This window comes from Carassius carassius, chromosome 2, assembly GCF_963082965.1.
Source record: "Carassius carassius chromosome 2, fCarCar2.1, whole genome shotgun sequence".
Taxonomy (NCBI): Eukaryota; Metazoa; Chordata; class Actinopteri; order Cypriniformes; family Cyprinidae; genus Carassius; species Carassius carassius.
In genome coordinates, this window is record NC_081756.1 from 20,972,426 (window position 1) to 20,998,548 (window position 26,123).

Consider the following 26,123-nt stretch of genomic DNA (forward strand, 5'->3'; position numbering starts at 1 on the left):
AATGAACACAACAGGTGGAACAGGTAAATCAATGATGACAAAACTAGGGTAACAAGGGGGGCGGGGCAAGGAAACGAGACAACACAAGCACATGGCCCAAAGACAAGGCCATGTGCTTGTACACAAAACACGGGCCTGTCATGATCCTGCCTCAAGACTAGAGAAAAATCAGGACATGAAGGCAGAATCATGACAGAACCCCTCCCTTAAGGAGCGGCTTCCAGACGCTCCTCAAGGGAACATCAAACATGGGACACGACTGACTGGGACAGAGACACAAACCAACAAGACATGACAAATAACACTAATGGCAAACATGAAAAAACAATCACAGGGTTAGGGTGCAAAATCAAAAACAATAAACAAGGCAGAGGAGGTGGGGGAAACACAAAGTCCTTAGGGGGCAGTCCAGGGTGGATGGGAGGACTGGGGGTCTTGGGTCTCCGAGACGAGGATGGAGAACTGGGAATCCGGGGGCACTTGGCTGGAGACACATGAGGGGATGACTTGGGGGAAACAGTAGGCAGCTTGACAGGGGAGACAGGAGGCGACACAACAGGAGACAAGACAGGCGATTCTGCGGGTGACTTTGGAGCAGAAGCAAGAATAGAGCTCCCCATCTCTGAATCGGGGAGATCATCGTCTGCAACAGACTGGGGTACTGCGCTCCCGGCAGCTGACTGGGGAATGGCGCTCACGGCGGCTGACTGGGGTATGGCGCTCACGGTAGCTGACTGGGGTACGGCGCTCACGGCAGCTGACTGGGGTTTGGCGCTCACGGCAGCTGACTGGGGTATGGCGCTCCCGGGAGCTGACTGGGGTATGGCGCTCACGGCAGCTGACTGGGGTATGGCGCTCACGGTAGCTGACTGGGGTACGGCGCTCACGGTAGCTGACTGGGGTACGGCGCTCACGGCGGCTGACTGGGGTATGGCGCTCACGGTAGCTGACTGGGGTACGGCGCTCACGGCAGCTGACTGGGGTTCGGCGCTCACGGCAGCTGACTGGGGTACGGCGCTCACGGCAGCTGACTGGGGTACGGCGCAGACGTGACTGGAACTTCAAATAGGACTGGCTTCTATGGTGAGATGAAACAAAAAATTTGCTTTTTAGCAGCAAACACTCGAAGATGGGTTTGGTGAAAACGGGGATAAAAAGTACCCCATGTGTACAATGAAATATACTGCTGTATTTTTGATGTTTTGGGCCTATATTTCTGCTGGAGGTCCTGGACATCTTGTTTAGATACATGGCATCTTTGATTCTATCAAATACCAACAGATAAAAAAATCAGTAAGTGACTGACTCTGTTGGAAATCTTATAATAGGCCATGTTTAGATCTTCCAACCGTACAGTAATCCTAACACAATCCTCAAAAACAACACAGAAATGGGTCACTGAGCTCAAAACCAAGCTTCTGCTATGGCCATTCCAGTCCTCTGACCTGAACCCTACGGAACATGAGAGGAGTGAGCTGAAGAGGAGAAGCACCAACATGGAGCTGGGAATCTAAAGGGTCTGAAGTGATTCTGGATGAAGGAATGGTCGCTGATCTCTTGTCAGGTGTTCTCTAACTACATCAGGCATTATAGGAGAAAATTTAGAGCTGTTAAACTGCCAAATGGAGGTTTCAAAAAGTATTGAATAAAAGGGTGCCGTTAATTGTGGCCAATGTGTATTAGAGAAAAACATTTATTTCATAATGATATTTCCCACCATTTTAAATTCTTATTATCCAATGAAAGGATATATTTTGGGGATTTTTTAAAATAAAAGATCAAAAGGATTAACAATGCAGATGAACTTTCACAACCTTCTTTGATCATATTTACCAAGGATGCCGATATTTTTGGCCACGACTGTACGCATACAGAGTGGCCATTAAAAATATTTTTAATCAGTCTTCAGTGTCATATGATCCTTCTTCAGAAATCTTTCTAATATTTCTATATTCTCATTATTGATTTCTTAAACAGTTGTGCTGCTTAATATTTTTGTGGAAATTGCTATATTTATTTATTTATTTACAGTTGTGCACAGTGGCAGATCTTAATTCTCTTTTATATTGCACAGGATGACAAGGACTTGGTTCCAGAATTTGTCATCTCTGAGGGTCTGACATGTTTCATTAAAGTGGGTGCTGAGGCAGATCATAACTACCAGAACTACATCCTCAGAGGTCTGTTCTCTTTCCTGGAGCATATGCAACACTGCTGCAAAATATTTTGTGCATTTGTTCATTAAAAATGTTTAACATCGGTAGCAGGGTTATTGATGACTCTTTCACTAATCATTAACATGACATTACTTTGAAAGATGTGTGAATATGTATCAGTCTAGAGTTTCTAAAATCAGTTTAATAAAATGTATTTATTATGCACAAACACCACACATCTTGCATGCAGACTTCAAATAGCACAAAGGATTTTACATATTTTTGGCCAAGTAGGCCAGCTGTAACAGGAAGTTTATACTGACCTGAATTAGACCAGCAAACATGCCGGCACTGTACAGTAAACTCTGCTGTCCTGTTCCCAGCTCTCAGTCAGATCATGCTGTTTGTTGATGGAATGAACGGTGTTGTGAACCACAACGAAACTGTACAGTGGCTGTACACACTGACTGGCAGCCTGGTGAGTGACAGCAGCACACACATACCACAGCAACTGTAAACATTCACCGCAATACAGTATTATTTATGTTAGGATCACGTTACATCAGTGGTTGTGTATTAATGCACCTTGACATTTTAATACCACAACATGCCAGCCGAAATAAGAGTCAATAGATTAATGTTCAAAATTTTAGTGTATGTGATAATCATTTGATTCCTGAGGGCTGGATTACATTTACTGTAACTCATTAAGCAAATGCTTATCTGCTAAATTATCCAAAGCAACTTACAACATAGTGCTCACAACACTTCTTGGGTTCTTGATTCTTGGGTAATGCATGTACCGATTAGCTGTATACTGTGCATTGAAGCCACTTTGGATTAAAGAGTCTGCCAAATGTGTAAATTAAAAAAAGAAAAGAAATGCAGTTCAGCAAACCAATAAGTTCATTCTTAGGCAATATAGAATTTGAAAAAAATATATACGGTTGGCCAGAAAAAAAATAAACTAGTGCAGAACCAAAATCAAGTATTTTGATCTTCACTCACAACCTTTTATTATAATTATTACATTTAATATACAGTCGTGGCCAAAAGTTTTGAGAATTACATAAATATTGGAAATTGGAAAAGTTGCTGCTTAAGTTTTTATAATAGCAATTTGCATATACTCCAGAATGTTATGAAGAGTGATCAGATGAATTGCATAGTCCTTCTTTGCCATGAAAATGAACTTAATCCCAAAAAAACCTTTCCACTGCATTTCATTGCTGTCATTAAAGGACCTGCTGAGATCATTTCAGTAATCGTCTTGTTAACTCAGGTGAGAATGTTGACGAGCACAAGGCTGGAGATCATTATGTCAGGCTGATTGGGTTAGAATGGCAGACTTGACATGTTAAAACGAGGGTGATGCTTGAAATCATTGTTCTTCCATTGTTAACCATGGTGACCTGCAAAGAAACGTGTGCAGCCATCATTGCGTTGCATAAAAATGGCTTCACAGGCAAGGATATTGTGACTACTAAGATTGCACCTAAATCAACAATTTATAGGATCATCAAGAACTTCAAGGAAAGAGGTTCTTGTAAAGAAGGCTTCAGGGCGTCCAAGAAAGTCCAGCAAGTGCCAGGATCGTCTCCTAAAGGGATTCATCTGCGGGATCGTAGTGCCACCAGTGCAGAGCTTGCTCAGGAATGGCAGCAAGCAGGTGTGAGCGCATCTACACGCACAGTGAGGCGAAGACTTCTGGAAGATGGCCTGGTGTCAAGAAGGGCAACAAAGAAGCCTCTTCTCTCCAAAAAAAAACATCAGGGACAGATTGATCTTCTGCAGAAAGTATAGTGAATGGACTGCTGAGGACTGGGGCAAAGTCATATTCTCAGATGAAGCCCCTTTCCGATTGTTTGGGGCATCTGGAAAAAGGCTTGTCCGGAGAAGAAAAGGTGAGTGCTACCATCAGTCCTGTGTCATGCCAACAGTAAAGCATTCTGACACCATTCATGTGTGGGGTTGCTTCTCATCCAAGGGAGTGGGCTCACTCACAATTCTGCCCAAAAACACAGCCATGAATAAAGAATGGTACCAAGACACCCTCCAACAGCAACTTCTTCCAACAATCCAACAACTGTTTGGTGAAGAACAATTGCATTTTCCAGCACGATGGAGCACCCATAAGGCAAAAGTGATCACTAAGTGGCTCGGGGACCAGAATGTTCAAATTTTAGGTCCATGGCCTGGAAACTCCCCAGATCTTAATCCCATTGAGAACTTGTGGTCAATCCTCAAGAGGCGGGTGGACAAACAAAAACCCACTAATTCTGACAAACTCCAAGAAGTGATTATGAAAGAATGGGTTGCTATCAGTCAGGATTTGGCCCAGAAGTTGATTGAGAGCATGCCCAGTCGAATTGCAGAGGTCCTGAAAAAGAAGGGCCAACACTGCAAATACTGACTCTTTGCATAAATGTCATGTAATTGTCGATAAAAGCCTTTGAAACGTATGAAGTGCTTGTAATTATATTTCAGTACATCACAGAAACAACTGAAACAAGGATCTAAAATAAGTTTAGCAAACTTTTTGAAAACTAATATTTATGTAATTCTCAAAACTTTTGGCCACGGCTGTATATGTGACCCTGGATCATAAAACCAGTCTTAAGTCTCTAGGGCAGTGGTTCCCAACCTTTTTCAACTTGCAGTCCACACAACCAAACACATATGTTTGTATGGGTTGTATTGTATTGTATGGGTCAAAATTATTGATTTATCTTTTATGCCAAAAACTATTAGGATATTAAGTAAAGATCATGTTCCATGAAGATATTTTGTAAATTTCTTACTGTAAATATATTCAAACTTAATTTTTGATTAGTAATATGCATTGCTGAGAATTTCATTTGGACAGCTTTAAAGGCAATTTTCTCAGTATTTAGATTTTTTTGCACCCTCAGATTCCAGATTTTCAAATAGTTGTATCTGAGCCAAATATTGTCCTAACAAACCATATATCAATGGAAAGCTTATTTATTCAGCTTTCAGATGATGTTTAATTCTCAATTTTAAAAAAATTGACCCTTATGACTTGTTTTGTGGTCCAGGGTCACGTATTACTATTGTGGGAGAATGGTTTGCCAAATCCTTCACAGAAATGTTTATTAATAGTTACTTGATATTGAAATGGCTATAATAAACTGGCTGGGGCTGTTTTGCAACCATTTCAAGTTTGGGCCATTGTCCCTTTGAGTTTGCATCTTTACAAATGTAAAAAATGTATGTATAGTTTTGGGAGTATCTTTATGTAAAATTAGTGTGAATCTGTTGACATGGGATTAGTCACTTTTTTACTGTAATTGATTCAGTCATCTTAAGCATCAGTTTGAGGTCATATCCCTCTGCATGATTTCAAAGAGGAAGTGAAAATGCGAATCGACTAAATGAGTAATCAAGTAACTATCAGAAATAAATCCTGAACCAGACTTTTTTTTTTTTTTTTTTTTTTACAACAAACACAAAATACTAGTTATTACTAAGTTATTGTATTAATGTTGAAGATGCATGTTTATTTTGTCATCACACACTATTTTGTGCAGAACTTAAATGCATTAAAAAGATTATAACTGAGCCTTATTGAGGTTTGATACTGCCATCTTCTGTAAGAGGACAGTAAATACGGCCTATTTTTCTCTTTCTCTTCAGTCTCGGCTGGTTGTGAAGACAGCTCTGAAGTTGCTGATAGTGTTTGTGGAATACACTGAGTCCAACAGTCCACTGCTTATTCAGGCTGTCACCATTGTGGATGGGAAGAGAGGTTAAACACATTTAATTAAACATTCTCTCATTACACTGATATTTTCATTCCATCATGTGCCATTAATTAGTTTTTTTTTTGTTTTTGTTTTTTTACAAATGTTTTTGTTGTTGTTACTAAGAGTGAACTTTGTCTCTTTCAGGAGTAAAGCCTTGGACATATCTAACAGATATCCTGTCAGAGAAGAATGGATCAGACACAGAGCTGCTCATCTACACCATGAGCCTCATCAACAAGGTAAAACACAGATTAGACTTATAAATCTACAACCGTGATCCACATCAGCACTGTGCTGAGCCTCAATGTCTTTGATATGGCTTTCTCCCTCTGGCCTCCCAGACTCTGGCTGCGCTTCCTGATCAGGACTCATTTTATGATGTGACCGACTGTTTGGAGCAGCTAGGAATGGAAAGGATAGTCCAGAAACGTATGACTAGCAGCGGCACCGAAGGTGACCTTAAACAGCAGTTCATCATTTATGAGGTAAACTCCCAGTACACCTCAAACACTTCACATTTCAGACATATACATGATTGTTCAAAATGTGGTGTCAGTATTTTTTTTTTGTTTTTTTTATAAATAAAAAATTAAACTGATCAAAAGTGACAGTAAAAACATTTTATCGTGTTATAAGAGATTATTATTTCAAATAAATAGTTCTTTTGAACTTTCTATTAATCAAATAATCCTGAAAAAATAGCACTGTTTCCAGCACAACTGTTTTCAACTGTGATATTAATAAGAAATGTCTCTTGAGGATCAAAACAGTCTGCATATAAGAATGATTTTTGAAGATTCATGTGATATTTAAGACTAATGGCTGCTAAAAATTCAGCTTCAGGAATACATGTTAAAATTACATCTTTAATTATATTACAATAAAAAAAACTGTTGCACAATTGTCTTTACCGTATTCACAATAAAATAAAAATGGCCTGGGTGAGCTTGAAACTCTGCTGTCAAAATCATTAAAAAATCTTGTAAACAGTAGTGTAACTCTACAAATTGTGAATGATTTCTTTGTTTTGTGTATTATGTAGAATGCCCTCAAGTATGAAGATGGTGAGATGGATGAAGGGGCACCAAATGTCCGTAAAGACCGAAGGAAACTGACCCCCAGCGAGCAGGAGGGCAGGAGGAGCCGGCGGTCATCTTCTCACAATCTTACAGAGAGTTCCTTTCGTCCAGCTTCCCCAACCGTGTCAGTCTCATCTAACAGCCCTACCCCAGGTATCTTCAGCAGTCTCTCTCCGCCCCCTGTCCTTGTACCTTGTGCTATCCACTGAAGGGCCTGTCTCACACATTCAGCATCTGCACATTGTCATTTCAGATAAAAGATTAGAGCATTCATACTTTACTTGAACCTTTTGTGTTTCAGAGGTGATGCGTACAGCCTCCCCTCAGCTGTCAGATTCCTCTTATTCTCCTGTTTCTGGCAGTCCTTTGTTGACCAGTTCCTCCTCTACGATCTTAAGCTCACCCACAGCGACTAATGGAGCAGAGTCTGCAACCCCTTCTGAGCAAGATCTCAGCTTGTGAGTATTAACAGTTTGTTTTGTTTGTATGCATTCTTACACATTCATAAACAGATCATATACTTGGAATATGTTTTGTATTACTACGCTTTTCCGTAATCAAACAGAGCGAAAAACAGTAAGGATATATTGAAGTATTTTCATATGGCAATGCAGTGTTTCTCCACTGTGAGGCAGCGTAACATAAGCAGACCTTCGTGACACTGTAAGAAAGAAATCTTTCACATAGGATGATAAAAAATATTCCTTCTAAATTCTTCCAACTTTGTTCGTTTAATGCAGATCTGCATCACTAATGAGTAAATAGCATTACATTCTAGTTACATGTATGCTTAAGCTAGTGAATATCAGTTTAAGTCTTCAGTTTGCCAGGTGTTTCTGGGTTTTGTAGATGGGGTATGTGAGAAGCTTGGGTTGGCTGCTTCTCCCAGTTTGCCCAAGTCACAATGTGCTATTTCAAGTGTTTCCTTTGGCCAAAGTGAAATGTCTTACAGAGTCAATAGTCCTTTCGTATATATGTGGAAAGTGAATGTTTTATTTGGGAAGCTTTCTTCTTTGCGTAGCACTACAGGAATGTTTTCTAGGATTGGACAGGATGTGTTTGGTCTTAAAGGTCCAGAACTGGGCTCTCTTGATCTGAGCTTGTGTTTTCCTCTAAATGTTTCACCAATTTAATGTGATGTCACAAATGAACGTGACCCGTCACAAGCACAGGAATGAAATCCGACAGAACAGCAGTTTATATTTTATAAGATGTGATCAGTTTAACTGCATACGCCTAGTTTTATGCATATGCATAGTAGTATTGCATCATTTATAAATAAATATATGTAATACATAAAGTTAGCATTATTTCTGAAACATCCATGCAGCATAAATGATCTTTCAGGATAAGTTTTTGTAAAGTTTGGTTAAGACTGGTGATCATTCGTTTTTGTGTATCCTTAATTGTTAACAATTTCTATTCATATCCATTTTCCTCTTCTAATTTAGTACTGCATACTTTCACAATGGTTCTGGGTGGTCGGGACTGTTTCTCTGATTCTTGCTAATGTTTTGGTCCTGTCAACATATTAACCCTCTGTTTGTCCATGTAACCACCATCACTGTTCCTCCTCTTTCTCTCTACTTCTCGGTCCTCCCTCCCACAATTCCTCGGTCATTCACTAGGGGGCGCTCTTTTATGAGTCAGTACATAGCTCACATGGGGATTTCTAGACGGAGGTTAAAAAAGGAGAGGTCTATAACTGAAGAAACCTCAGGCTTCTCCAACAGGTCTGTATCACATTTACATCACTTTCTGCTTTTAAATCTTTGACTAATTGTTTGATGTTTGTTGACCTTGTCCTGGCTACTGATCTGAGGCCAGTTTAGAGCTCATATTATATTAAAAGTAAACTGGATTTTTGATTTTGTAGGTCAGCAAGCCTTCAACAATAAATTAATCTTATTTCAAACTTTTCTGAACTAACAATAATTACAACTCACGCTCATGTAAAAGTTTTTTTTTAATGTGTGTCTTATTTATTACCTGACAGTTGAAGGTGCATCACAAATATAAAATGTGAGCTAGTGGCCACACAAAACAAGACTACAGAAACAGAATATAAATATTACATAATAGCACTCTGAACAAATGGTGGCAGGGATGCTTTTGCAGTGAGAATTTGGCAGTTGCAGGAGAGGATTATTGTAGCACTCCTAAAGAAGTCCTGAAAGCTGCTTTCTGGAGCAGAACCGCAGAAGAAGCCTCTCGCCGCTTTCTGCTCACTGTAACCATGATGTCAGCTCATCTGCGAAATGATCCTGTAAAGTTGTTATTCATTGTTATGTCATAATATCAAATGCATTAACATATGTTAGCCTTATTGTATTGTTTTTCTTAAAGGAGCTGTTTCCTTTTAGATCCAATTAGATGTTGTTTTTTTAAACAAAACAATGTGCCTTCAAATAGTGTATTTTGAAGTGGCATAGTGACACATTTAATGACATGCACATTTTTTTTGTGTTTGTGTATGTGTGGACATGATTCACATGAAACTGCCCATACTGTGCTGTAGCATTTAGCTTGCACTAACTAACTGTCTCTCCACAGAGCGTCTTTCACAGAAACAGACTCTCCTCAGGAGCTCCCTTCCCAGACGGCAGCAGAGAAGCCCAGCCGGACAGAGGGAAAGCGAGTCTTCAAGTAAGCAAGCAACTGATCCTGTGATAGGAGGAGTGAAGGGATAGAGATGTGAAGGGAGGTGTAGGTATGAGAGAAGGCAGGGCATTTTGGGATGAACTTGAAGGTCTTGAAGGAGCAAAACAAGGATGAGTTGAATGCCGTAAGCTGTTTTGAACAATGTGATCTGTGACAAACAACATATATGGGAATCTACTGCGTTAACTGTGCAATTATAGGAAAATAGGTAAGTCTTCAATTTTTGAGGTCTCAACAAATATGGAATTTATTAAAAGTGTTGATGAAGTTAATTGTTCTCTTAACTTATAACTTTAAAAAAACTGGGATTGTGACACTGAGGATTAGACTGATTATTTTTATTAAGATTAGGTGTGTTTCTTACTTTTATCTTTCTACTTCTACTCAAATGCTCTTTGTATTTTAACTTTGTAACAGATTTGCTTTCTTCAATATGTTCTTTGCCTTTTTTTTCAGTTTTTGCCAATTACCTGATTTACCTATCTTGCTTTCTCTCTGTCTCTTTTTGTTTGTATTCTCTCTTTCTGTCTCCCCCTGCATCTTTCACTCCTCTCCTCTCTTCTCTCATAATATTTGGCACGTCTCCTAATCTCTTCCTCCACTGCTGTGGCGCCCAACATTCCTGCGTTTTGCTTCTCTCTCCTTTTACAGACAGCACCAGGCAGACAGTGTTTGGTGAGTAGCTGCAATGTGGCCAAAGAATGTGGCTTTTGGAGGTGCTAGCACTTTAAATCATTGTGATGCTTAGTCATTTTGGGGAGACAAAGTCATACAGGGAGGGATGGAGGAAACAACTACTGGCTGGAAATTTTAGAATAAATTAAATCGATCCATTATATCTGCCAAAGACTAATCCACAAAAACAATATTCAAATAAAATGAATATGTTTTAATAGATATATTTAATGCATATTTAACTTTTTAAATTAGAATTTTCTTTTTCTTTTATTGTTTGCAATGCTACTTGGATATTTATGGTTTCTGATAGTTCTGACATAACATTAGTGCAGAATATTTATCAGAGTTTAGAAGCGAGAGTTACCTTTTTATCGTCATGAAAGGACGATAATTCTTTTCTCCGTGGCCTTTTCCCCCTCATTGTCATTCTTTATTTTCTGTTTTCCGTCATGGGAAAAATAAAGTTCTTCTTTCATCTCAAGTTGCTACTCAAAGATGACTTTATCTCCTGTCTTTTTATGGGCTGCAGTCATATCCCCGTTCATGGAAAAATGTGCTATTATTGAAATTGCCAGAAGAATCCATAAAGCAGTTTTTTCAGAGCTTTAAAAGCTATAGTTAAACCAGATGTGGTGTTATGTGAACCGGTTTTTCTAAAAGTATTTTCCATACATTTAATGAGACTTGTGCAGTGTAGCTAACAAGAGTGATATGAGCAAAGTGTGTAAATTGCAGTGTTTCTCTTCAGTCCAGAGAGTGTGAATAGAGACTTGCCGGTTCTGAGGAATTATGAGTAAGTATGCAGCAGCTCTGTATGATTACAGGCTCTCTTTCTGTAAACATCAGCATGCGGCCAGGTGTTTGGGGGCTTACTCAGTTGCTACGCTCAGAAACTGAGGCTGTGTGAATATTAATCTTTAATTTGGCTACTTATTTTTTAATGTAGTATAATTCTTATAATATTAAGTAACAAGTTTTAATGCAGTGGCATTGGGTTTAACAGTTACATTTGTATCTGTTGCGTTTCTCAGCAAGTTTTAAAAAACAAAAATCGTATATAGATTTCATCATGAATATGTCATTCATGGGAAGCAGTTTATTCTTGGCACACATGCCTCAGTGTAACTGACAGTACTTCTGGTGCATCACTGTGGGGAGAGCCAATGCTTAATCAAACCTGATCAGCACGGTGGTTATTGAAACAAGTATTAATGCATACATTTTGTTTTCTACATTTATAGCAGCTTAGAAGTAATTCGATTAGAAATTGTGGGAAATAATTAATAAGAATAATTTATATGGTGATGGTGGTGGTGGTGGGCTTTGTCTGACACAGGGCTTTTTATTGTTTTTAAAGTGCATTTATTTATTATTCCATGTTGCTTTCCTGTTCAATATTGTTAATCTGTTGTGTCTTTGGAATATAACCACACGGTATTGAACAAGTGTGTAATAACCTTTAAATATAAATATACTGTAGTCAACATTTAAAGTGGATCATAAAAGTTAATAAGTTGTCTTAAGACAAGAATGGGTATTGTTTTGGTTTTAGGACAACTTATATTTTTTGGTAACACTTTATTTTAAGGTGTCCTTGTTACATGTTACTTGTACTTACTATTATAATAACAGTTAATTGTGCATAAATACATGCAAGTAATCCTAACCATATAGTAACATGTAGTTAATTAATATTACTCAGTACTTAAATGTATAATTACGCTCAGAGCCATATGGCTCTGATTACGCTGTAACAAGGATACCTTAAAATAAAGTGTAACCATATTTTTTGTTACTGTACTAAACAGAAGAAAAGTCTGGACAAACTGAAAGTATTTAGTCCAGCTTAAATGTAGGTAAATTTAGCCTTTGTGATTTGAACTAGTTTATGGTTTCACTGTATTCTGCAACTACTCATTTCAGAGCAGGTTTACTATATATAACTTCTCCTCAGAATCAGAACACTTGTGTTCCCAACTGTCCATTTACAGCTCAGTAAATGAGTGCTGCTTCTCTGTTGACTTTATAGAGACAATTTCTTGCGTAGTCTGGCTGCATCCCAGTGGGAGAAGAAAAGGAAGTCATATGAGAGACCTTCTCTAAGCGAGAGTGTGGCGTCTGCAGATGTAGAGGCATCTACTGAAGCCGAGCAGCCAGTCTCCAGGTCAACCACTGCAGGTGCTGAAACCCTGACCTTCTGTTCCTTACCGTGTCAAACTGTTGTGCTTCAAAATATGTGCAGATTTCTTCCTTTTCAACCGGATGCATTCCATCTCTCCTCTCCTCCACTGCACTTCTCTTTTTGTTCTGTTGTTCTCTTCCTCTGCGTGTCTTTCTATCTATCAAGACTCCAGTCATGACATCTTAATCTCTCTGCTTTCCCCTGGTCAAAAAAGCTTTACTAAACCTGAATGCTTATGAGTGTGTAAGCGTATTTGTGGTAATTAATTTGTCTGTTGTTGTGTGTCCACTGTCATGAAGAATTACAAGCTAGTTTACACTCTTTGAGGTTATTGCACATGTAATTGCCAAGTCTGGAATGTGCTCTGATTGTTCTAGAGCAAGTTCATCAAGATTATGTCATGTGTCCTGTTGAGATTGATAACTTTCAGCAGCGTTCTAATTGTGATGGTTCTGACTGCTTTTTGGAGCTGCACACCTTTAATTATTGCTTGCTTGTGTGTCATCTGGTTTATGCCCAGCACAGATAAGATGTTGTCTAACTTGATTAATGTTGTAAGGTTGAGATGATCTTTTTGTGTTCTTCTGGAATCATGGGTCCTGCAGAGCTGAATGTTGCTAATTATGTGTCAGAGAGATGATTGATTGTTATGGGAGAAGAAATGATAGTTGCACAATGACAACTTCCAGTCCACATCACTGCTGCATCCGAGAAGTTATATTTCATCAGAAGTTGAAACACTAAAATATTAAAACTGAAATAAAAATAAATCCAAAAATAAATAAATAAAAATAAGTGTAATATGACAAAAGCACCTAAAACAGCAACTTGAACTTAATGTCTTAAAATGAAAACAGAAAACGTTAAATTAAAAGCTATTTAAAAATAAATAATAAATTCCGTAATAGTGTATAAATAATACTTAAACAGTGCTATTAACGTCCGTGTTAGTTCTTATGAACTTCCTGTGATAACTGTGTATGATTCTGGTTTGGTCTTTTGGATATTAATAGATTGCTTCACGAGTTGTCACATATTCACAACTGTTATATGAACTTTTGCATGGAATTATATAAATTATATAAAGTTTTTGTATGGTTTAGGCACTGCTAGATCTTTCTATGTGAGATTGTGTTTTTTCAATGTTTTCCGATGTGTCTTGCAGGATCTTTTAGTGGTCCGGACTTGACCAGGCACACCCTGGAGCAGCCAGAGGACACAACAGCAGCCCACAATGAAGCAGGCAAGAGATTCCATTCCTACCACAACCCTCCGTCTCTGTCCTCCATGTCATTCATACTGCCTCTCTGCCCGCCTATGACATCAACAAACATTTTGTCTTCCACATACCTAATTCAAAGCTTAGCCAGCCCTCACTCTTAAAGTGCCCCATTATGCCATTTCGAATATTGCAGTGTGTAATGTAGCTGTATGTGAATAATGTAACTGCAAAGTAGTGAAGCCGACAGTGCGTGGTAAATAAAGTTATTGTCTCTCATATGAAATAATCGACTCTGAATCACCTAAACGAGTCGTCAGGAATTAGAATCCCATTTCCATGACACTGGGTAACACATCTGCATAATGCCAGCCTATATTCTACATTGTCCGGCCACAAACAACTTGATCCACCCTGAAACAGTGTTGCATTTCTGTGTGGAAGACGTCATGTCGAGAAGAAGCTGTGTCCTACACTGTGAAAGTAAATTTGTTTTATGTTCACTTATGTTTGATAAGGCTGCAAAGAATCAGTGGTTGACATTCATTTTTTTCAATGGTGCCACAGCAGTAACGTTACAATGTCCAGTCATTTTACTGATGACTAAATAATCAATTAACTTAATTAGACCAGATTACTCCACCAAATCATAACGTGCAAGTATGATAAATAATAGATGTTTATATTTCCTCTTGATCGTTCAAAATACACTTAATACTGTATAAAATATGCATCTAATGCTCATCTAGTGCAGAAATGGATAATACTACTTGTGCTTTGTGGCAACAGAGGTTTTAACCTTGGCTTGACATTCTGATACAGTTCCCGTCCTATAACTACCACAAACTAGGTTGACACTTACCACTGAGAAACATCCTGCTTCAGTTGTGTTTGCGAATCACTGTCTAGTTGATCAAATCAGGCTTCGAATTTATAACGTGAAATCGATACCATCTTTTCTCTCTATACATTCTCTCCAGAGCTGTCATTCAGTTATGGCAATGGGTTTTTCATTTCCGACATTTACTGTACACGGTGACCAATAACAAATGACTGGGCCATCTGACCAATCAGAACAGAGTAGGCTCACAGAAAGGAGGGGTTTAGAGAGACTGAATCTCATTTATGAATTATTGAGAATTGCTGTGAAATTAAACGTACTGTATATTATGAGAAAACTAAAGTGGTTTTTTTTTTTACCTTGTGTTCATGTTAACCTGTTGTAGGGGGCTCCCAAAACAATTTTAGGAAGGAAGCTTAGAAATGGCATAATAGGGGCACTTTAAAAAAAGATCACGTGTATTTCCAAACACTTGTCAAGCAGACATGGCTTTTTAATTTAATGAGCAACTATTTTCTTCTAATAACCATCTAATGACCCCAGTAGGTTTTTTAACCTGGTTTCTGGCCACTGAAAATCTCTGACACTGAGCGATAGTCACGCACTTCTGTGTGAGGGCTTCTTTGGAAAGTCAAGAACTTTATTTCAAGCAGAATTCTTCAAAGTGGAAATGTTTGAGAGTGATTCCATCTCTTCCTCCAGTGGCCGTGTTCCAAATGACACAGCCACTAACAGGCCTTTCTTCCAGGGAGTATAAATTAGCTGAAGTAGAGGGCAGAGATGTAAATTGTTTAGATTTTGAGATGGGGATCTCCCCTTTTTTCGGTTTCCGTTTTGGCTTGTTGAGGTTTTTGGCAGTTAGTTCTACACTGCTGCTAGACCTCAGTGGAGTGAGTTACTGTTGTTCATCTGCACTGGATTACTGAAACTAGAGGATGGTAGCATGTGGGAACAACATGGTCTGTGCTTGCACTGGGCATTTTGAAGGTAGGATGTCTCTTATAGCCTGCAGCTGTTTTTAGATTATTGCTTAACTACAGTGCAGATGGCAACACTGTTATGCTGCATACTGCATACTTTCTAGGAATTCACAATATAACAATTCCGACCAATATCAATAAGATTTATTTTCATGTTATGACCAAAAACTGATACATGCCAATATTACAATTATATACTGGTTTCCTTCAGCACTGAATATGTTTTTTTTTTTTTTTTTTTTATAAATGGTTCCTCTAGAGAGTGGTTTGCAGCGTCAGGGCAGTGCAGCGGAACAGCACAACACCCTCTCTAATGACAGGAAGTTCATGTTGGATATGCTCTACTCCAAAAACAACACCTCTGGAGGCCTAAAAAGTCCTAGTCTGGAAAGTGCACTTGAGGGCCATGGGATCACCAGTATGGCCGGACGGCTCTCAACACTGCAGTCTCACACTTCTCAGCCCACAGAGGACACATCCAGGCGTGCGGAGCTGGAGAGCCTTGAAGGTACTGCTCAGGCCGCTCGCGCCAGGCTAGTAGAGGGACAGCACAAGAAGCTGCATCCACAATACAGTATTGAAGCGGATACTCATTCACAGAGTTTAGAAAAGACAATGATGACACCATTATCCAGGGGTAGTCAGGATGCCTGGGAGAAGCTGCAGCCCAGCTCCAGACCCCTGCGGATTAAAGATCTTGACTTCTCCGATCTGATGGAGGAGGAGGATATCGATGTGCTAGATATAGACACTTTTGACACCAGCTTGCCTAATGGAGTACCTCCACCCCCTCCTCCAGTGCCAGGCTCAGCTCCCCCACCGCCACCACCCCCTCCTCCTCCTGGACCTGCTAGTCTGGCTCCACCCCCTCCTCCTCCACCTCCTGGAGGTTTGAGTGTGCCTCCTCCTCCTCCAGGACTCCTCCCTCCGTCCCCGTCACAAGGAAATGATCCGGCTTTTCTAAAAAAACGGAAAACGGTCAAGCTGTTCTGGAAGGAGCTCAAGCAGCCAGAGAGTCCCAGGAAGTGCAAGTTTGGGCGGGGCACAGTTTGGGCTTCGCTTGATAAGGTTGCAGTCGATACAGCTAAGCTGGAGCACCTGTTTGAGTCCAAAGGAAAGGACCTTCCAGTAGCAAAGGTGCGACAGGCAAACATTGTTTTCCTATGATATTAAAATTCTTTAATAAGAAGAATCATTATTATTATTATTATTATTATTATTATTAGTTTTTATTTTTACAAATGTATCCTTGCACATTTGTATGCAAATACAGAGAAGGGCTACAATCTTATGCCTCTTACATAAAGGGACAAGTAACGAATAGAGCATATGTATGCCAGACAACACAAACAAACTGGCAAACTTAAAATTAAACTATTCAGAGTTACACAAAAAAATGACTATTTACCAATTTACTAAAGCCATTTGACTACTAAACGATGATAGCTGACCTCACTGGGGGAGTGCTACTTTTGAATACTGTATATGGGCGAATAAATGTTAAAGCTACAGATTTTTTATAGTAAGCAAGCAAGCAAATTTTTATATATAATATATATATATATATATATATATATATATATATATATACAGCACATTTATAAACAACAGACGCAGCCCCAAAGTGCTTTACAAAAATTTTTTTTAATGAAAATCAACATTTAATATTAAATACAACAAACACAGTTTATTCAAAATTTTACGAAAAAAAAAAAAAAGTTATAAAGTAAGACTTACTGTATAGGTGGTAACTGATGAAGCTGACCTCACGTGGAATGGGGGACTGTTCCAAGGTTTGGAACCTCAACCACGGAAAAAGCATTTAAAATTTGATTTAAAATTACTGCGAGAAAACTTTAAAAACAGTTGATCCATTGATTTTATTTTATTATTATTTTTTTTAATGGCCAGTGCATGCTTTAAATAGTTTTATCCTATTCCTACAGAAATGTGCTGAGACCAAGAAAGCAGCAATTTTAGTGCTTGATCCTAAGAGGAGCAATGCTATCAACATCGGCATGACTGTTTTGCCTGCTGTACATGTCATCAAAAGTGCCATCCTCACCTTTGATGAGTTTGCCATCAGTAAAGAGGGCATTGAGGTAATGTAGCACTAGCATCCACCAGGGGGCAGTAGTAGCTCATTTCATTTGTTTAAAGGGGTAGTTCACTCCAAAAAGGAAAATTATGTAATTAATTACTCACCCTCATGTCGTTCCAAACTTGTAAGACCTTTGTTCACCTTTGGAACATAAATTAAGATATTTGTATTCCGAAAATGAATGAAGGTCTTACAGGTTTGGAACGACATGAGGGTGAGTAATTAATGACAGAATTTTCATTTTGAGGTAAACCATCCCTTTAAACATTCCCTCCTTTATGTATTAACCATAAACATCAGATCATTTTATTTATTTGTCTTTATTTTTATAATTCATGTGAAATTATTAAAGATTCAGATGGTTAATTAAAAAGTACAAATCTGATCCACCTGTAGAAAATCCTGACCATGACTCCAACAGATGAAGAGAAACAGAAGATTCAGGAGGCGCAGCTGGCTAACCCTGATGTACCGCTGGGTACAGCAGAGCAGTTTCTGCTCACTCTCTCCTCCATCAGTGGCCTTACAGCCAGATTACAGCTCTGGGCCTTTAAACTTAACTATGAGACACTGGAGAAGGTCAGAGTCCTATGACAATAAATCCTCTTTTTATACTAAGTTTATACTCAGAATGAAAATCTGTTTCCTCCAGTGGCATGATCAAAATAAAAGGATTAATGAGCTAAACCGTTATATGTTGCTATATGTTTGCTACTAGATGTTAGTACTAGTCTAAGTTAAATTTCCTTGCAGAGTTGGTCATTTAATACTCCATAACAGTCCTGTTAAAATATCTGTTTTTAGGGATGCACCAGTATCGGTATCGGGCCCGATACTGAGCTCCTGTACTCGTACTCATTATAATGCCCCGATACCATACAGCCCCCTTCCTCAAATCTTGCCCTGGAGGTCCAATGCACTGCAGAGTTTAGCTCCAACCCTGATCAAAGTCACCTGTCTGCGATTTTCGAATGATCCCAAAGACATTGATTGCCATTGATTAGCATGCTCAGGTGTGTTTGATTAGGGTTAGAGCTAAACACTGCAGGAAAGTGGATCTCGAGGTCCAGATTTGAGGATCCCTGCCATACAGCATGTGATAAGTGCCATAAAAGTATCAGTATCTGGCGAGTACTGAAAAAATTGGTATCGGTGCATCCCTATCTGTTTTACTTATCTGTTTTAACTAAAAATAACTGTTATCTATTTTCTAAAATGCAATTGATTGCTGTGATGCAACGCTGAATTTTCAGCAGCCATTACCTTATATTTTTTGGAAATTAATGAATGAATAGAAAGTTCAAAATAACAGATTTTTTACATTTATTATTATGCCTTTCAAAAACAACAACAAAAACTGAACCCAAATGTTTGGTAATCTATTTGTAAGCATTAGATTATTGTTGTTATTTTTATATGTAAATCTGATTCCCACTGTGAAGTCTGATTGGATGAGCTGCATTTGAAGCGGTTGTAAAAACTGCTCATATACACACCTAATCCTGCATTGCTTGGCATCCCAAAGATATACAGGTAATGGATTATATTAATTGGTCAATGCATTGTTTACCTCTATTATAATTAATGTATGTAACTGTCTAAAGATCACTGGTGTATTTTGTGATATTGCTGTTTGTGCCAGTGTGCTACAGTATTACGACTACATTGAGACTATTTATTTATTTATTCACTTTGACATTTAAAACACACACATATTCACACACACACGATTAAAGGCGAATTACATTATGTATGATCATTAGACTCTGACAGTAGGAATTTAGTCATTAAATCTTCTTCAATTGAGTTCTGCCGTCCTTGATTGGTAATGACTTTGTGTTTAGTGGGGCTTTCATTACCAAATATTAATTCACAATCTCTCTCTTTCTCTGTCATTCTTCGATCCATCACACACGGATGTTGCAGGAGATTGCAGAGCCTCTTTTTGACCTGAAACTGGGTATGGAACAACTTGCCAAGAACAAAACCTTCAAGCGTATCTTAGCAACACTACTGGCCATTGGAAACTTCCTCAATAGCTCCAGTGTAAGTGCTCCATCTCCTATGAGCAGAGTTACCTTTACAGCACCTGTATTAAGCGCATGTGCGCCAATCTGAAGCTTGATGAACACGTGATTAGTCAGAGCAGCTCTGTGTGCTAATATCTTCATCTTTTACTTTTGTCTTGTGTAAGATATGATCAAGACCCTGCATGGCATGTTTTCTGTGCTGTAGTATTTCATGACCTCTTGAACTCTGCAGTTAATGACTGTTCAGAGCATGATGTCCTTTAATTTGTGCCATTTGATTTAATGAGTAGCTGTCTTAATGTTTTTCCCACCAGTTGCCAACAAAGCTAATGTATAAGTTAATTGAATATCACATTATGACTTTAATTGGCACTTCTTGTCTCTCTGCAGGCTAAGGGCTTTGAGCTCAGTTATCTGGAGAAGGTTACTGAGGTGAAGGACACAGTGCACAGGCAGTCTCTGCTTCATCATACCTGCAATTTTGTGGTGGAAAACTACCCAGATACGACAGACCTTTACTCCGAGATCTCATCAATCACACGCTCTGCTAAAGTAAGTGACTAAGATGCTTCTTTATATGCATTTTTATTTCCTTTGTTCTGTTTGTCTTACCTTTTAGATACATCCATGTTCAACACTATTTATTAATTTTTAGGCTTTTATAGTAGCTGTTTTTTCTTCAGCACATCTTGTAAAAGTAGCCATTGTAATTAATGAATAGACTGCCTGTGTACATCTTCTGTTCTGTTTCTCCATTTAAAGGAAACTATGTAAATAACACTGTTCATCTTTATAATTCATCACTGCCTCCTCTCTTTTCCCACAGGTGGATTTTGAGCAGTTGTCTGAAAACCTTATTCAGTTGGAGAGAAAATGCAAAGCCTCTTGGGACAACCTTAAAGTAATGGCCAAACACGAAACTAAACCTAACTTGAAAAACAAAATGACAGAATTTCTGAAGGACTGTACTGATAGGATCATCATCCTGAAAGTAGTGCACAGACGCATTGTTAATAGGTAAAACACACACACACACACACACAAACCTCACTGTAATCCATTTTATAATTCAACATGTTAAACCATAAGATACCAGCTTCATTTGGATGTTTCCCATAAGTTTATGAGCATGAATAACTGTGTCTGATTTTTTAATTAGGATGAAGTGGAGCATAATGTCTATTAACTTCTACTTCCTTCACATTGCAGGTTTCATTCTTTCTTGCTGTACTTGGGTCAGCCTTCGTACTCGGTGCGGGACACTAAAGTAACTCAGTTCTGTAAGATCATCAGTGAGTTTGCCCTGGAGTACCGCACCACCCAAGAGAGAGTCCTCACCCAGAAACGCAAGCGTGCCGTCCACCGGGAGCGCACCAAGACCCGGGGCAAGCTGATCACAGAGGTGAGGAATTAAAGCTCTCGAGGGAAATCATGAACTCTGATTTTTATTTCACTAATCTTATACCATCATGTATAATGTTTTAGTCTTTTTGATATATCTATTTGAATGGTTATTGCTTATTTACTTCCTATTTACAGATACAGTCTTAAGATTACACATATCTCGTAGAATCTGAAAAAGTTAGTTAAGTTTAACAAAAAAAAACTGAAATAATAATAATATTTAAAAAAGTGTACGTATGGCTTGATTCTTAATGCTGTGATTTTTCCTGGGTGAGCCACGGCTTTTATATTTTGTGATAGTCGTTCATGAGTCGCTTGTTTGTCCAGAGCTGTTGAACTGCCCACTGATCATCAGAAAAATCCTCCAGGAGTGAAAATGTTTTTGAATTCGATTAGAGTAAAGTGTACTTATTCTGTGTGTCTTCTGTAGGCCAGTACTAAATGGGGGAAAAAAATATGCTCTTTAAACAAAATAAGATTTTTTTTTGCATCTTAATCATTTCAGTACCATCAATGTCATTGCTAGACAAAACCCAGACCATGGTCCAGATCCAACTATGGTCCACCTCTAAACACCCAATTTTATAAAGATAAAGCATTTAGCAGGCCCACCATGTCACAGGGCCTGGGACAATTTACTCACTTGTCCTCCCTCTGAAAACAGCCCTGATCGACATTATGCCACAAATGTTGTCAATTCAGCCTAAATAGTATTGAACTCAGATCGTTAATTTGAAGGAATGAACCATTTCATGGCCCTGTCCATAACCCCACTGTATCACCCTCAATCGTCAGTTTAGTAGATTGAGAAAAAAAACATTACTAATTATGCTATCTTTTTTTCTCACAGACTGAGAAGTTTTCGGTAGCAGTTCCACAGCTGTCTCTGGAGGACAGCCCTTCCCTGGTTTCTTCAACAACAGAATCAGAGCCAGCCCAAGAGGAGCATGAGAACATGAAAAACCTGCTCATTGCCAACAATGACAACAGCAACCTGCGAAGGAGCCGCGCTGTACGAAGTAAGATACCACAACAACACAAATCCAGGTGTAGCAGTTTAGACCAGTGTTAGTCCTCCTGCTCGGACCCTACCTTCCTTTAGAATTTAGTTCCATCCCTTCTCTCGCACACCTGGTTTAGAAACATTCATTAGTTGATCCAGATTTGTTTAATCACACTCACAGAAGTAACATCTCCAGATGCAGAACTAAGGGCTCCAGTTTCAATAAAAAAATTAAAAATCAGTTATCAAACAGATGTTTTTTCTTTTTCATTTTGCCTTTTTAAAATGTCATATATTGTAATTGTTTGGATGATTATGATGATTACCATTATTATTATTATTATTATTATTTAAGTTTTGTTTATCAATTTGGGATCTTTTATAGAGATTCTTACCACTAGTGGTGACACTTCTCCAAGTCATCAAGGTACAGCATTTGGAGCATGGATGTGTGCAACGAAAAACCAATTGTGCAGCTTTTAATATATGGTAGAACTTTATAATTAATGAGAGCATTAAGGTTGGGTAATTTGATCTCACAGAGGGGCCTTATGACTCTGACAGTGCTCCTACTTCACCAATAGACAGCCAATCAACACAGGATGATGATGATGATGATGATGTAGGTAGAGCTACTGCACAGGCTGCATGGAGTGGGTTTGCTCAACTAACAGATTTATTATGAACTAAAATGATTTTCGAGGGCTGTCAAGACAGACATGGGAAAAACCTGGATGAATAAGCCATAGATTCAAACTTTGCACCCAACTTTGTATTTGCCTGAATATCTGTGAACCTTTGACAAATGACAGATTTTCATCAGCTTGCTGAGGAGTAATACCAGCCTCATTCATTTTAACGCTTCCTTTGAAAGATCTTGGACCGGTTTTGAAGTAATTAAGCAAATGACTGATCTAATGTAATTTCTACACAGGTTTAGGCAGGCTTAGTACAAACATGTCTGTAGCCAAAGAGGACAGCACCAGCTCACAGGACGATGCCACAGATGAGATCATGGATCGTCTGGTTAAGTCTGTCACCCAAAATCCCACAGAGAGGGCGTCTAGCCCTAAAACACGCAAACGCTCACGGCTTAACAGAAAATCATGTAAGTACATTGAGACTGTCAATGCATTTTTTATTTCTTTTTTGACCACTGATCTTCATAACCACTTCTGAGTGTTGTTTTAGCCCTAAACCTGGGGAATGAGATTAAGGATTTAGTCACTGTTTGCATTAAACTCTGTGTACAAAACACAATGTAATCTGGCTTCAACCATTGCTTAACTTTCAAAAGCCCCTAAATCTCCGTTAGATCCATGTCGTGCCACCTCTTTACTTCTGCTTGTGCCGAATTTAATTGACAAACATCTCAGAAATCGACACCACAGAGAGCCTTTTGTAGGGGATTCTTGCAACTGTACTTTAAAAAATGGAAACTGAAAGCACAAAAACCTCCAAACCTGAAAAATAATCAGTGCAGCTGAGACTTTTAAGATTTATTTATAATATGCCGAAACTGGTATATCTTAAAGAGCAGTAGATTTACCATTGTTTGGCACATTTACGTGGGAGAAATCCAGTCATTTGTATAGGAATATTAATTCATGAAATTGGTAATTTAACATGAGGGAAAGATTTCAGCATGCAGACTTTGCAACAGGGTTCAAGTTGGTAATGCGAGTTTGCCGTGTTGACCAACAGAGAGCTTCTTGGTTTGAAAGTAACTTCTGTGTGAGAGGTGCTTCATACATCACTTCATTATTGACAATAAACAATGGACTCTTTTTGCCATCAAAATGTTGCTAAATATTTGCTAATTTGTCTGCGGCTTTACCTTTATAATTTACATTTATACAATTGGCAGATGCTTTTATTTTAAAGGGACTTACATTGCATTCAAGGTACACATTTATTAGTTCTTGTGAATCAAACCCATGACCTTGGTGTTGCTAACGCCTTTCTCTACTGTTTGAACTACAGGAAGGCTTTAACTTTTCCATTCCAGAGCATTTTAGTTCATCAAAAGATAGTCTTTATGTGTGCTAATAGTTTATGTATTATTTTGATTGTTTGACACTGAGTTGCATGCTTTATATTACAGTTTAACATGAAGTGTTGTGGTTTTAATGGTGTGCTGTTTGTGTTTGCAGTGCGGAGGACTCTGAAGAGTGGGCTGAGTGTGGAAGTGGTGCAGGCCCTTGGCCTCGGCAGTACTAACGGGAAGGTCTGAAGCTGGTAGCTGTCATGCTGGGGAAACTGTAGCAGGGCAGCAATGAGGCCATAAGAAGAGCTGCACTAATGACAGGAAGATCTGTGATGAAGGGATCTTCACTGACATTTTGTGGGATGCCTGCAACTAAATCTGTCTGCCAATCTGAACAATTCAGTGGATGAATCATGTCCTTCCAGCTGAAATACAAATAGCTGCACTACTATACAAAGACCTGAAGTGTGTGCATGATATCTGTGTGATCCTGGATCATAAAACCAGTCTTAAGTCACTGGGGTATATTTGTAACAAGAGCCAAAAATACATTGTATGGGTCAAAATTATTGATTTTTCTTGTCAAAAATCATTAGGATATTAAGTAAAGATCAGGTTCCATTAAGATATTTAGTACATTTCCTACTGTAAATATATTAAAACGTAATTTTTGATTAGTAATATGCATTGCTAAGAATTAATTAGGACAACTTTAAATTTGATTTTCTCAATATTTAGATTTGTTTGCACCATACATCAATGGAAATTTTATTTATTCAGCTTTCAGATGATGTAGAAATCTAAATTTTGAAAAATTGACCCTTATGACTGGCTTTGTGATCAAAGGTCACATATCATGATTTGATTGGTACAAACTTTAATGGCATAGTATTAAATAACAGCCCATGTTTACCGATGGAGAATATCTGCATATAATATGATCTACTGACATGAAATGCTATGTAGTTTGAACAGATGCACATATTATTTTGTATAGAGCCTTACATTGCATAGATTGAAGCACAATTTATCAGTCAAAGAGATGTATGAAGGATTTGAAAGTTTTAAGTTACTGAATTTTTTATTTTAGCCATATCTGTTAGAATGGCCCAGCTCAAAGTTAGGAACATGGAAACCCGTAACAGAGAGTGCAATAAGGTAACTCTAACACACTGGTTTCCTGTGCCCAATAATGAAGCTGATCCCAGGAATAAACAGCACTGTCAGTAATGATTGACCAATGAAAACTCTTTAGTCTTGGACCGGGTTTAATTTGTGTCTGGAAAGCTGACCCATGTGCACCTGGGTGATGTTCAAATGGATATCCTGACTCTTGATTAGAGGACATAAACTAGGTCACATGTTTGTTTTTCTTTTATTAATCACAGAGCTCTTTTGATTTTGTTTGTGGATGTTACAACACAGCCCTGTATTCTGCTGTATCACATTTCTCTCTTGATATTTATTATTGTGCCGTTTTGATGTGTTCAAGTTTAACCTTTTTAGTTCCATTTTAAAGATGTTATAAAATGTGTGCATGGATGGACCACTCCATTTCTTGCTGAAGAGAAGTCTTGCGTTAAAGGCATTTTAGCATTTTTTTTTTTTTACAAGCATAAATATTTAGGATTTTCTTGGTATTGCTTTTTTGCACATGGGGTTATGCTGTAGGAATTAAGAGTCACTATGAATCACTGTTGTTTTATGTATGACCTTATAACCTGTCTGCATGAGTGCATGTGTTCTTCACTCTGAATGTATCACTATTAGCGTGTTCCAGTGCTGGACATCCCGTCACCACTCATGACACCTGCAGAAAGAGAGTTTGTTTGCAACTAAATAGTTTGCAAGTACAAGTGCTTCTGATGGTAGACATTATATTCTGTTTCAGAATTGTTTCACATTGACATGTTGACCTTGAATCCAAAGAAAAAAAATTGTTTAAAATGAAATTAAATGTTTCATTATACTTTTATTGGATTTTTCCCCGTTTTATTATTGCCAGTCAAACAATCAAGGAAAGATGTCAGTAATG

The 26,123-nt window shown here is 38.4% G+C and overlaps 1 protein-coding gene across 1 annotated transcript in view; it reads left to right on the forward strand.

The window, feature by feature from the left end:
• The window catches only part of LOC132098718 (FH1/FH2 domain-containing protein 1-like), a 53,213-nt gene extending 27,150 nt beyond the window's left edge, over positions 1-26,063 (forward strand). Inside the window, exons 5-30 of the mRNA XM_059504857.1 lie at positions 2,075-2,180; positions 2,540-2,634; positions 5,814-5,925; positions 6,068-6,162; positions 6,265-6,408; positions 6,966-7,155; positions 7,304-7,460; positions 8,631-8,735; positions 9,556-9,648; positions 10,315-10,338; positions 11,090-11,134; positions 12,371-12,519; positions 13,689-13,766; positions 15,823-16,700; positions 17,510-17,665; positions 18,061-18,243; positions 19,591-19,710; positions 20,085-20,246; positions 20,521-20,711; positions 20,904-21,096; positions 21,949-22,117; positions 22,487-22,528; positions 22,644-22,727; positions 23,036-23,209; positions 24,255-24,555; positions 24,794-26,063. Coding sequence (XP_059360840.1) covers positions 2,075-2,180; positions 2,540-2,634; positions 5,814-5,925; positions 6,068-6,162; positions 6,265-6,408; positions 6,966-7,155; positions 7,304-7,460; positions 8,631-8,735; positions 9,556-9,648; positions 10,315-10,338; positions 11,090-11,134; positions 12,371-12,519; positions 13,689-13,766; positions 15,823-16,700; positions 17,510-17,665; positions 18,061-18,243; positions 19,591-19,710; positions 20,085-20,246; positions 20,521-20,711; positions 20,904-21,096; positions 21,949-22,117; positions 22,487-22,528; positions 22,644-22,727; positions 23,036-23,209; positions 24,255-24,334 — 3,825 coding nt within the window. The 3' untranslated portion in view covers positions 24,335-24,555; positions 24,794-26,063. The remainder of the gene's footprint in view (positions 1-2,074; positions 2,181-2,539; positions 2,635-5,813; positions 5,926-6,067; positions 6,163-6,264; positions 6,409-6,965; positions 7,156-7,303; positions 7,461-8,630; positions 8,736-9,555; positions 9,649-10,314; positions 10,339-11,089; positions 11,135-12,370; positions 12,520-13,688; positions 13,767-15,822; positions 16,701-17,509; positions 17,666-18,060; positions 18,244-19,590; positions 19,711-20,084; positions 20,247-20,520; positions 20,712-20,903; positions 21,097-21,948; positions 22,118-22,486; positions 22,529-22,643; positions 22,728-23,035; positions 23,210-24,254; positions 24,556-24,793) is intronic.
• The last annotated feature ends 60 nt before the right edge of the window (positions 26,064-26,123 follow it).